The sequence below is a fragment of the Emys orbicularis genome, chromosome 7 (assembly GCF_028017835.1).
Source record: "Emys orbicularis isolate rEmyOrb1 chromosome 7, rEmyOrb1.hap1, whole genome shotgun sequence".
NCBI classification, from domain to species: Eukaryota; Metazoa; Chordata; order Testudines; family Emydidae; genus Emys; species Emys orbicularis.
In genome coordinates, this window is record NC_088689.1 from 87,671,103 (window position 1) to 87,684,084 (window position 12,982).

The window sequence follows — 12,982 nt, forward strand, 5'->3', positions numbered from 1 at the left end:
AAGAAAATAACATGCTCATATAATTAAAGACTGTATCCTAAAATAGCTGGCATGCCATAACTTTGCAAAATTATGGCAAAAATCGCCTTAATGTTTAGATCCTCATTTTCAGTAGGTATTAGCTTATAAGGGGCAATCTTACATTATAAGATATTTTTGTAACACTATGAGCTGCTGTAACTGGAGAGAAAAAAACATCTCACTTTGCAAAGTATTGCTGTAGGAGTAACAGCAAGGTGTGCTCTAATTCACTTATGAGAACTGGTATAAGAAGTTAGAAGAGTAAATTAGAGAGAATGACAGTTACCCACACTTTACTGTGCCTTGCAAAATGTCTGAGTTTGCAAGAATAGAAAGGTTAAGATACAACAAGGGGGGGGGGGGGGTTGAACCCCCCCTATTATGTCCATCGCTCAAGTCACCACAACCAGAATAATGAACATTCTTGTTGACAGTTGTGTCAAAGAGTTAAAAGGCTGAATGGCCATAAAGACTGAACACTTCTCACCCTTAGATGTAGTCTTTCCAGTTTGGAGGACTAGCACCTGTGCAAGGCTTTGGGTAGCTGACACTGCCACTACCCATGCTGCTGTTCTGTAGGATAAAAGGACTTCCTTCTCCGGGATCATCCACTCAACACCTTTCACCAGCACTTAAATACATTTTGAAATGAAGTACCAAATTACAATATGTTTCTTTTATCCATCCCCTGCACCTGAAAGTCTTATGCAAGTCTTCATGTGCATTGGCCTTATGGATGGTAGTTCTCAGTGGGTTACAGAGGGTGTGTCAGCCTCACAACCAACAAGGCAAATGAGTTGGGCAGCTTCTGGCTTGGTTTTCTTTTCTTAGAGCCAGCAAGACACTCTCATTCTGTTGACTTGAATCTGGAAGCTGACAGCTCTTTGACTTTTATCAGAGGATTGAACATTCTGGGTCATTTAGCCAATTGATCATACACAGTAATTCAGGTAGCCATGAGCTGGCAGCAGCAATTTTACTGTCATGTTCAAATTGAATGGGAGAGTGTTTGGGCTAAATCATGGGACTAGTGACAAGAAATATGAATTCTCCTTGCAACACAGCCACAGACTAGCTCTACAACCATAGACTAATCACTTGATTGCCAGTTCTTCAGCTTCAGTTTCCCCATTTGTCAAGGAGAGATAGGAGTACTTTTCATAGGAGCGTTGTGCAGCTTCAGCCGTTAATATTTAAGTGCTTTATGATCTTTAGATGCTAGGGAAGAGCAAAGAGATATAGGAGAACTGAAAAACCCTAGAACAGTAGAAAGCAATATTTAACATGAGCCATGAATTAAACACAGATAGAATGGAGGAAAATGTCTCCAGTTCCCTGTGACAAAAAATATCAACAAAGTTAAAATGCAGAGTATGTAAAACAGTAATTCAATCCATTTTAATGTATGGAACAGAGACTTGGCCAGCCACAAGAAAGGAAGTCAGTATGTACTACACCATGGAAATGAAGATACTGAGATGGTCAAATGGTTGGACACTCCATGATAGGAAATGAAATAAGGTTGTAAGTTGCTAATGAAGCTGCTCCAACTGAAGACACGTTTAGCGAGGCTAGGTTACGTTGGTATGGGCATATGCAGCAGAGACCTGAAAGCTATACTGGTAGGATGGCTCTTGCGATGACTGTGGATGGAAGACGACCAAAGGAGAGGCCAGAGAGTTGGTACATTGACTGGATATTGATGGACCGTACACACACTAATCTACATGACAGATCATGAGTTTTGGAAGAAGGCTATAAAAGTCACCGACCCCACATAGGAAAGGGGCAAGGAATAAGAAGAAGTTTGGAGGAGTGAGCTCCTCTTAAGGAAAAAGATTCAAAAGGAATAAACTTGCATTAAGGGTCAGATTATGACACACTTGGTGTGGTCTGTCTCTCTCTGTTAAGAATAGTTCTTGATAGCAATTAATCATTGTGAAATGTGTGAAAAACTAATATCCCCATCTCCTCCCATACTGAACCTCATACACCACCAGACAATGATGGGACATCTGCTTTGCTGAGGCTAGAAATAAAGACAGACACAGATACAGACACACGAAATGCCCATTTTTTTGCTAGCTGTCTGCTAGAGGGCAAATAAACTCTTTCTCACAAGCTATTTTTGCAGACAACTTGAAATGAAACTCAAATAATCATTGATTTTCTGAATATTAACGATGTAAGTGACAAATGCTTTCTCTCCTCCCTTCTCCCCCAAGCTTATACCTAGAAAAGGAATCTCTCTTGAACTGTCGGAATTTCCAGGGTGCATGAGTATGGGAAAAACCACGTATGGCATGTTGCCTCTCCGTTCCAATTATCATTGGATCACTGCTATTGTGTTTTGAGTTGCACTGAAAGGATTTCACTGTGCGAATTTGAGCATGGCTAGTGGTTCAGTAAGTAAACAGCCCAGGCAGTAACAATTTCCTGTTTGTGACCGGAGCAAAGAGAAATGATGTCTGAGTGGAAATGGGGTAGCAAAGGCTGAACAAGACAGCTTTTTTTTTTTTTTTTTTCCTTCTGAGTGCTTTGGAGCTCAAAGCACCTGAAGAAATAAAGGGGACTCCAATAACCAATATAATTTTTCAAAACCTAGGGTGAAAAGGATTCAAGTAGGGCACAGCTCACCAAACAGCAGCTCACCTGATAGGGGTAACATTCACACACATCACTGCCACAAGGACCACAGTACTGTCTAGCACCGCACCCCCTTAACAACAGCACTCTACATGAGTAAGTACACTCCTGTATTTCATCAGTGGTGCACATGCAAGTTCCATGCTCTGACGACTCGGCTGGTTATAAGGTTATAAACTCCATTAGGCCTTTGTACCTGTATTTTCCATGAATAGGATTCTCAGGCTGGTTAAACTTACACAGCATCTAGCAGGCACAGAACATTGGACACCTCACAGAAATAAGTTATAGCTTTGGGACCAAGTTTTTACTCACAAGGAGCCCCACACTCCAGGCTTCCAACTGAGCATCTCCCATAACACCTCCTGTAGGGCTCACAGCAGTTGCAAGCTGACATGGCTCTCGTGGGGCTCCCCTCTGACAAAGCTTAGAGTTTAAAAGGGCAAAAGACAGTCTTCACTGAATACACAATTTGCAAAATATGCTTCTGTGATTCAAGGTGCTATATAAGCAAATATTGATGTAACTTAAAAATATCTTTTAATATACAGGATTTCAGTTGAATTTAGGAGAAGCAATTCTATCCCACTCCCACTGCTACATCTCACTTGTTTTAAGTGTGTGGTGTAAAATTTGTACAGGGCAATTAAGCTGTACGCAGGGGAACAAACTGTAGGGCAGTCATTTAATGAAAACCAGTATAAAAACCTCATGAAAGGAATGCTATTTTTTAAAATCAGACTTGCCCTGTGAAACTCAGTGCTACAGGATATTGGGACAGAGCTTAGCCAGATTATTATTTTTTTTAAGTGTAGACTTAAATGAATAAAAATAAATTCTGTTCTGATGGAGTGCCAGCAGTAACATAGTTAGGCTACGACATGGTTTGGTTTTAATTGTACTTTAACAGTGCTCAGTTAAGGAAAGCGATGAAGAATATGGGTCAGAGGACTCCTAAGGTTTTATTTTCATCTCCACCACTGACCTACTGCATGATCTGGGGAAGCCACCATCCTTCTCTGCCTCAATTTTTCCAACTTACAGAACACCAAAACTGTCCTCCCTAAGGAAGAAAGCATAGGTAAAGAACAGGACTTGGCACTTGATGGGGCTGCACAACCTCAGAAATACTACTAACAGAAGAATTGTGTGGCTTAGTTAATTGATGTTAGAAAGTACTTTGCAGTTAACTTTCATACGAAGTTCCAAAAATAATATATTGGAAAAGGAAAGCAGCATTTTTTTCCTGATTTCTCAGATTTCCATCTTGTGTACTAAACATTACTCTCAACTGCAGTAAAAACAAAAACAACCCTGCAACAGCTGTTTTTTGTTTTGTTTTTTAATTTTCTTGCAACCACTTAAAACTGTCATAATATACCACAAACTTCTGTACACTCTTATTTACAGAGAAAGAAGCAAAATATTCATCCAAAATATTTTTAAAAACCTTTTGATTAAATTGCTATACCTATCAAAAATGATGGGAATAGATAGGCATATTTTCTTGTGCATACTTCTTCTCCATTTCATATTTCACTCTCAATGCATATACTATATAAAAATGAAAAAAGCAAGCAGGACGGACACAAACACAATATGCATTTAAATTGGGTTTTGTTGTTGTTGGTTGGTTGAACAACAAGCAGCTAATTTAAAAAGGCAAAATACGGGAAAAGTGCATCGATTCCAATGATTTAGTACAAGAAAGAGGCCTATGCATGGTGATGATACTAGCCAGGATGGAGTCTCCCAGCAGACCTCTGATTGTCTGCAAAGGCTTTAACAGAAGTAAAAACAAACAAAAGAACAGGGAGGAGAAACATGAGACCTCAAGAGAAACACAGAAAATATCTTCCCATGAGGCTTCTTGGAAACTGGAGCTAGACGACTTCTGGAAGGGGCAGGTATTAATTTTTGCCTGGACTTCACAAACTCATCTATGCATTCACCCTGCTTGACCGAGAGCTCCAGCCTCACCACTAAAGCCAGATCTGCGTTGTTTTCCTCATGCTCGGCAATGCTGGAGACTTTCAGAGGTACTCATGAGACAGCAGAGCCAATCACAGGTGTCAGCTTGATTGTGCTAAGTCACTTAGATCCTCTGCTTCTGAAGTTTGTCAGAGTGAGATCTGCTGACTTCCATGGCTTAGGGCTCAGCCTCTCACCATTGGTGTCAGACTAAACAGACCACATTTATCTTCTGATCAAACAATTCCATCTGCCGTGTGTGATATGCTGCAGCACATTGACAGATCCAACTTATGGTGAGCTAGAATCCAGCATGGAGATACTGGAGTCCCACCAATTTTATACTCCATTTTTGCTGGTCAGTTTTCAAATATGATATTAAAAAAAGGCAAATTACAATAATGAAGCTTATACTGTAATTAGTGTATCCAAGACCCACTCTAACCTTTCACCCATAAGGCTGCCTTCAAAAACAAGGCTATTTGTATGATTTGGGAAAAGTTAGGCAACACACTAAAATGTGGCTCAGCACATCATTAATTTGAAATGGAGTTTTCAACCAACATTTAAGAAGTCTTCAGACATACTCAGTTACATTGGCCCAGATCCTCAAAGGTATTTAGCCTCCTAACTTCCACTCATTTCAATGGAAGTTAAGAGCCTAAATACCTTTGAGGACTGGGCCTTTGTGCTTAGTGAATGTATTCAAAACTCACAGTAGGGCAGTAACCAGTCCTACAGCAGCTGGTTAGGAAGAAGCTATGTATAGTATCATATTTTTGGCTTTATGATAAGGTTACCTAATCCAGTGACTTTTCTTTTGCCAATGTACTTGCCTTGCTCTTTTGTCCTGAACACAACAGTGGGGTGGATTTGCGAAGGCATCCATTTCCTATCCAATCTTAAACTGCAGAATTTGATGGGTTTGATTTGGCTGCCATCAAGATCTCATAAGCCAATCAAGCCTCATGCTAGTTATATATAAAATCTTTGTACATCATGTGGAAAAATGGAGTGCTAAGTCCTGCAAGTAATAAATATATTTATATTGCTTTGAACTTAGCAACTTAACAGTCCTCTCTTCTCTATATATATCATTAGAATTGGGAATAAGAAATCTAGCATCGAAGTCTGTCACCACAACAGAGAACTCTTAGTGTTGTGATAGGCAGAAATCTAAAAACTACACCTGAGTCCCATCGAACATGCTGTCTTTATCAAATCCATAAGGGTCTGGAAAGCTCATTGGCATTCTGTACCATCCCTAAATGTGAATGGCTTTCTACCTGGTTCCCCAGACAGTTACTTGCTTTTTTTTTAAATGCTAGAAAAAAATTGGAAGTAGTTTTAGATCAGTATGATCAGTCGTGTACCTTTCCCTTTTTGGAAGGGTCTCTTTCCTTTCATCTCTGCCTGTTTGGGAGAGTCGGCTAAAAGCTGCTCTTGAACCTGGCAGTAAATGGGACATGTTCACTTGCCATCCAAGGGATGTTATAACATTCACATTTTTAGAGACCAAGCACCTCTCTGCTATGGGCTCATTTTCTACTAGTGCAGGGAGTACAATAAACCAGCCCGCTAATGAAATCTGCTTGCTCAACATGGCTAAATGTAGCCCCATAAGTAAATGCTATGCGGGTAGCACCCCAAGTTTTCTAAAGCTATGATGTGCTAAACTCAGACTGTATAATGCAGCCACTCAAGTTTATAATATTAAAAGAAGTGAGGGAGACAGGAAAAGTAAATCCTGTGCTCCTCAACTGGTCAGCCATGGAAGAGCCTCCTTTACCTCTGTATATACAATGAGTGGTACCTAATAAGGAGCTCATTTTCCTGTAGTGAAGATTCCCTAGAGACTTGCAAAACACCACTGCCCACCTCCCATGCAACACTTATGGCAAGTGGATACAGTATAATCCCTGAAGCCAGTTCAGGTCACAGCAACTCCTGCTGATGAAGATATGATTAGCCTAATGCCCAAGATTCACCCAACAAACTACTCAAAGCTATCTAATTCTGCAGAAACAAAGGAACTTCCATAGCATGTGAGCCTATTTCAAGTCATGTCAGTGTAAGATCAACAGATATAAGCCAAAATACCTCTTCGTATTGTAGATGGAAAAGGATCTTTTAAAACAGTATCAAATGAAAAGACCATCCATAGGCAATCCCCAAATATCCCCTTTAAATCTAGCAATAAAGACAGAGTGCATTTTCCCCAGGAAGTGAAGTGTACAAGAACATGTGTGCAGCATAGAAACATTATACACAAACAATGGAAAACATCCCTTTTGAAAACTCAAATAAAAGTGGATCCCATTGGGATCAGACTGCAAATGCCTTCCAAAGTGAGGCAGAAAAATCAGCCTATAAAACATGCCCAAGGTGACCTGTAGCTACTTCACTGGCCTCTGAAGCAGCTGACAAATGGAGTATGAAATTTATACTTTAAAACAAAACCCTAGACTTTGTGATAAAAAGTTTGTTAAATATCTCTTTATGTTTAAGTTCTGTACTTTTCTGACATCTACCTAAACACACCCATTTTTATCAGGAGGGAAATGCAGCAGTCTTGGCTACAGAGCTGTCAACAGAGTTTGGAGTCAGCTTTTCCTTCAATTAATAGAGGGCCTTGGAAACCTTGTTCTGTATGATCATCCAGCCTGATGTTGCCTGTTGGTCAAGTCTGTCAAGGTGAAGTGCCAAAAGTCACTTCATTTCCCCAAGGGAAAAATCAAGAACCAAAATTTCCATTATTAGATGCATATTGGGAGGAGATTGGGACATGATTTCAATAAAAATAGGTTTTAAACCTCGCTAGCTATGGATTGAAAAACAAAAGAAAGGAGTGTGCATCTCATTCTCAAACCTCCCCCCTCCCAAAGGGTACTAACTGTTAAATAGTTTGTCTTACATTTAGATTTTTATTTTAGGGTGGAGAAGGATTCTTTGGAATTTAGCACTTCTCTAAATATTTTTGCCTTGACTGAACTATTCCAAGGGACTTGCAGCAAAAGAAACCCTCTGCTTATCCAGAGCTGCTCTCAATGAAAGCTGCTTCACTGCATTCACTTCCCCTCAGTGTCTTGGATGGGCCAAGAATGGACACTAGGACAAGGTGAACCCTACACTTTTCAGTTTACAAAGGATTCCCTAACTGAACCCTACAGTTTGGTTCATACAACATCCTAGGAACTAAACCCAGTAGGCTTGCATGGAGCTCAGACTGCCTCTATGGCCAGCCTCTAGCTACCTTACATCTTGGAAGCCACTAAACATTTCTTTCCTGCACTGCCTCCTCAAATAAACTCCCTTAGCAAGCACCAGCATCCCCTACTTTCTTCAAGTGTCCTAGTGCCTGCCTCAGGGCTTTCTGCAGGAGTTTGAGTGGAGGGAAAAGCAGGGAAGGCATGCTTTCTGATTTCCCACCTGTATGTAAAATCTCGGCTCATGTTCCCCCAGACATTTACGAACACAGGCAGAGGTTGATGAATGCATAGAATCTGGAACTCAATGCTCCTTTTCAAGTGGGTCTGAGGTTTGATGCCATTTCACACAGCAGTATTAGACAGTAAGGTTGGCTCTGTTGCCCACTAAAAGCTTATGAAGAGAACAGCTGTACAGAGCTCCTTATGATGGCTATCTGATTCCATTCAGGTCTGACACGCAGTTCACCACTAGTGCAGCTCCACTGGCAGAAGTTAGTGTAGGCAGGGCTTAGTTTTCAATCACTTTTGCCAAATGGCCTTCTCTGAGTCAAAAAAACCTGAGTCATGTCCACACTGCAGCTCCCACTCTTGCCTTCTCTGGTGGAGCTGAACGGATGGTGAATTTTCCTAGTTTACACATGGACCTGAGATTCATGTAGTGGGGGCAGGGAGAAGAGCAGCATTTAACATGCTCTGCTATGATCCCAGCTACTTTGTACAGGTAGAAAAGGGACAAAGAGATTCAAGCCATGTTTTTAAAAGATAGTCCAGTAATTCTACCTGACAGCCAGGATGCAGAATAGGGAGCCCTTTCTCTTTCTCCCACCCTCAACAGGGAGAGAGAGAGTGCAAAGCAGTATATTTTCCAAACTCCTCCTAAGGAAAAAGATGATGCTCCTGAAGTGTCAAACAAATTTATGCTGTTTTCAGTCAAAGCTTTGGAACAGAGCTTACCTGGAGATCAGAACTCCATGGTGATAAGGTTTTGAGCTTTAGATCTCTCTAAGGAACAGCAGCTGCTGTACAGCTACCAATGAACTTCTCAAAAGAATTAATCCCCTCCCATCCTCAGTAACCACTTTTACTGTGCAGGCGGCAGAGGTAGTTTAAAAAAAAAAAAGAATCCAAAAACACTAATATAAAAGAAACAACTCTTGCTATACCGTACATTCAGAACCCTGTGGCCACATCGTTGTCCTGACAATGAGCTAATTTAAATTAAAAAAGCGCTGATGTGTAAAGAGCACATCCCAAAGCCAGTGCTGTCTTAAAGCAAATGTTCTCTTTCAGAGAAAGGAAATGGAGTTCTTCTTGATTGGTTAGGAATAGGAAAAACATATTTTCCAGTAGCTGCCTTCTCACTTACATGGCATCTGTCTCTCCTTTACCTTTTTTAATTCTGCACCACCAGAACTCTTGAAACATCTGTCTCCTTATAGGAAAGTTTCTGTAACCATTTTAAAAAAATTAAAAAAGACGTGATCAACAGAGTGAGAGACTCGTGTTCCCAAGCTAGCAGCCAGCTGGTAGGGTAGCTGCTATGTTTGATTGACATTTTGCTCCAGATGTTGTCTTCCTTCCCTCAAAGTGCAAAACTGTGGCTGAACAGATGTTTGTAGGTCAGCAGAACTGGAGCCTCAGTTTAACTCCATTTGGCTTTCCCCGCCAGAAAGGGAGGAGCATGTTGCTGCAGTTGTGCTTCCAAAGGTCCACTTCCATTTGGCCACCCCTCAGTTAGCAAACTGCTGATAAAAAGCAAGTTTGACCCTTTCAATGTGATGGCAAAGTTTAATGGCTGGCCCAAGTTTCAAGTCCATGCACTCCTGAACAGTGGGGAGGGTGAGCAGGAGAAGCGCCTGACCATCTATTTCCTGTCAGGAGACAAACAGAACATTGATAAGGCAGAATTAGTTGCTCATTTACTCCCATTCAAATTTTGGCTTCCTTAAGTTTCAGCTCATACCCCTAGGAATTTGCTCTTTCACTTGTGCTGCTTCACTTAGCTAGAAATCTCCCTCTCATTACCTACTTGCTTCCTTCCTTCCTCATCTTGAAGTGCAGGTCCATTCTAAATTGTCTAAATAAGGTATCATATGGTTTCATCCTTACTGTCTCAATGGTTCCAAAGAAAATGTATTCAGTTTACAAGTAATGGTATGTTCCCCCCTAATTTCTAGCCCTGCAAACTCAATCTGTGTTCAGAGAAGCAATCTGGGTTGTGTTCTCATGCATCCCCACACTGTAATACAGGTTGTGCAGGCCAAATTACACCCTCAATAACACCTACAGCCTTCATATTATGCCCTTAGCAAAATTCGTGTTCACCACCCAGGAGGGGCAATTTGTAGTACTGAGCACTTAACAGGCAAGACTGCAAAATCTACCTTTGAAAAATAGATGTAATACGAAAAAATACATTAAAAGGATTCTCACTTTTGTGCTGTGTTTTTGATACCCTCTTAAATATGCATTAAAGTTTCTTGCCCTAATGACTCCCTGTGATAAACAAGGCTGAATCCCCACTCTGTCACTTCGAGTGCAGAAAGTGGGGGCCCGCAAGGATTCTAAAAATTAATACTTGCCACTCCAGGCTTGTATTAAACTCTGAAGGATACAGCTTTTCTCTGACCTTGGCTTGGTAAACGCTGCCATCACCCAAATGCAAACCCAGGAGGAGCACTTGGGAATTCCTCCCTGTGGGGTACCCTCAAGCCCTTTCACCCCCTCCAGGGAAGAGCTGAGAAAGAAAACGAAGGAGATTAGCTGTGGCTATCAGCTAATCCAACAACATGCACAAACCTCTTAGGTCACCAAAAATCCAATCCTGTTCTTAAAAAAAGTAAATTTTATTAAAACAAAAAGAAAGAAAATACATCTGGAACATAGGCATTTGCTAGATTTTAAAAGAGCAATTCCAAAAATTAAGCACTCAAACTAGCTTCTTGGGGGTTTAGCTTAAAGGTTACAAGCAAACAAAAGCATCAGGGGTTAGCACAGAGGAGAGCCACAAACCAAAATAAGAAATAAACCTGATAGTGTCTAACTAAACATTCCCTATTCAAATTATTTCTTCTAGCTATGGAAAATACTTTTTCATACCTGGTTCAAACCTTACACAGCATTTCTGCTGCTCTGTGTTCCTGCAGCCCAGAGAACAACAAAGGGAAAGTTTTTTTCCCCTATTTAAAATAGTTCTAGACTTCCCATTGGCTCTTTTGGTCAGATGCCCACTTTTTTTTTCTCCTTTACCTGGGGGACTTTAACCCTTTACAGGTAAAGCAAGTAAAGAACAGGTACCAAGAGGGATTTTACAGCTAACTGGCTGGCTGGGTGTCCATCAAAAGGAGCTATCCCCCACTTTATTTATCACACTCCCTCTTTGTTAGTGCATCAGCAAAGCACTGTGTGATGCCTGGTAAAATAAATATTTAGCAGTCTCCAAACTTTAAGGTTTACAAAGCACTCTGCAAGTGTTATTTATAGTAAATGGTACAATATTTACAAATCATTTGATATTGGGAGTGCTATTTGGGTCAATATAACAAGCTCTATATCCTCTTTCAAACAGGCCACTGAATTCATTGTGACCTGTTCTAGTTGCTGCATATCAGTTTTCTCCCAAGTCAGTTTTGGAAATCAAATGCATCACATAGCAAAACATTCAGCAAGCAATGGAACATAATCGAACGCCTCTAGTCTAGAACGAGCTGTAAGAAACAAAGTGTAAAGTTTTTTGCCATATCAAAAACATTATAAAAACTGCAGTAACATTTTTTACCCTTTAGTAATTAAAACTGGTTTCATGTGGTCAGTCAATCAGCAGATAATGCAGCAGCAGGTTCACGTATTTTTAAAAAAGTGTTGCATACCTGATCCAGGAAAATTCTGGCTAACGGGGCGCAGTCTGTGGATTTGAGGAACCGCACGACGTCAGCCACGCTCCATTCCAGAGGGTTACTGTCCAGTTGCAGCTTTTCGGCAACTTCAATCTTTATTTCCTAACCCACCCGCCCCCCCCAAACCCCAAAATGTTATATTTGCCATGTCCAAAAATATTGCCATGTTCACATAGCATGTTCCTAAAATAACTCTGAACTTGAGAGGCAGCATAGTTTAGCGGAATGCTAAGAATCGGAAGTCAGGAAGTGCTGAGTTCTAAAATCCCAGCTCTGCCAACAGCTTGCTGTGCAGCTTTTGGAAAAATTCCCAAAACTCGTTATTTTACATTTTTTTAAATTGGGGTAGTATCCTCTCCTCCCTCCCAGACAAGTTGTGAAGATTAGTAATATTTGTATGCTGCTTTGAGCATGGGAAATGCTAGTCCCCTCAAGTTCATGGTCCCTGCCTGACACCAGGCATGGTGGTGCACAATCTCAGGCTTTTACTGGATTTCTCTCTGCTCCTGGATTCCCAGAGAGCAGCAGGGCATGAAAACACTTATTTTTGCACGGCCAGGAGAATTCATCTTTCCCATTCAGATGCAGAACTCCCCCTGGTTATCACTGTATCTCACTAGAAGTCTAGACTAGCATCACATACAATACACAAGCAAAACCTTAGCTGTGTAACCTTGGCAATAGTAGGGCAAAGTAACTTTCCAAATGAATAGACTGTTATGAGATGATCTGAGAATATGAGGTTACCATTAAGGTTGTGTGGAAGTGAAAGTTGTGGTATGTATTGCTTTTCAGCCTGTATTGGAGATGGAAGTGAAAACTTTATGGAGTGCTTCTGGTAGCATTTTAAGCAATCTGACAATGGCACATTGGACCTTCTTATTTTCATGCTACTTAAGCTTTGGGTGGGTCCTGATACAATCAAAATACATTTCATTACAGTTATGTTAATTTTAAGTTTTAATAATTGCAGACTCGAGCTCTGAAGGAACAGTTTGGTACAGCAGCAGCTTGTCACTTCATCACAAATAGGCGTTTTTATTTTTAAGAAATACCAAAATTTGCTGATAATTTTGGTAATAATTTTCAAAGCTAGGATCCTCTTACAACAACATTTTGGCCTTGGCTGAGTGAATAGATTAGCCAGTAAGCTCATCACAGCTGCTATATTAACCCCCTTTAGAGCCAACATTTGCTCTATCAACCTTCTCCTTGCAATTCAAGGAACGTCACCTTTGC

General features: G+C 40.7%; 1 protein-coding gene across 1 annotated transcript in view; it reads right to left on the reverse strand.

The window, feature by feature from the left end:
* Positions 1-9,577: 9,577 nt before the first annotated feature.
* SFMBT1 (Scm like with four mbt domains 1) overlaps positions 9,578-12,982 on the reverse strand; it is a 52,993-nt gene continuing 49,588 nt past the window's right edge. Inside the window, exons 19-20 of the mRNA XM_065408146.1 lie at positions 11,717-11,845; positions 9,578-9,718 (exon numbers count right to left, since the gene is read on the reverse strand). Coding sequence (XP_065264218.1) covers positions 9,578-9,718; positions 11,717-11,845 — 270 coding nt within the window. The remainder of the gene's footprint in view (positions 9,719-11,716; positions 11,846-12,982) is intronic.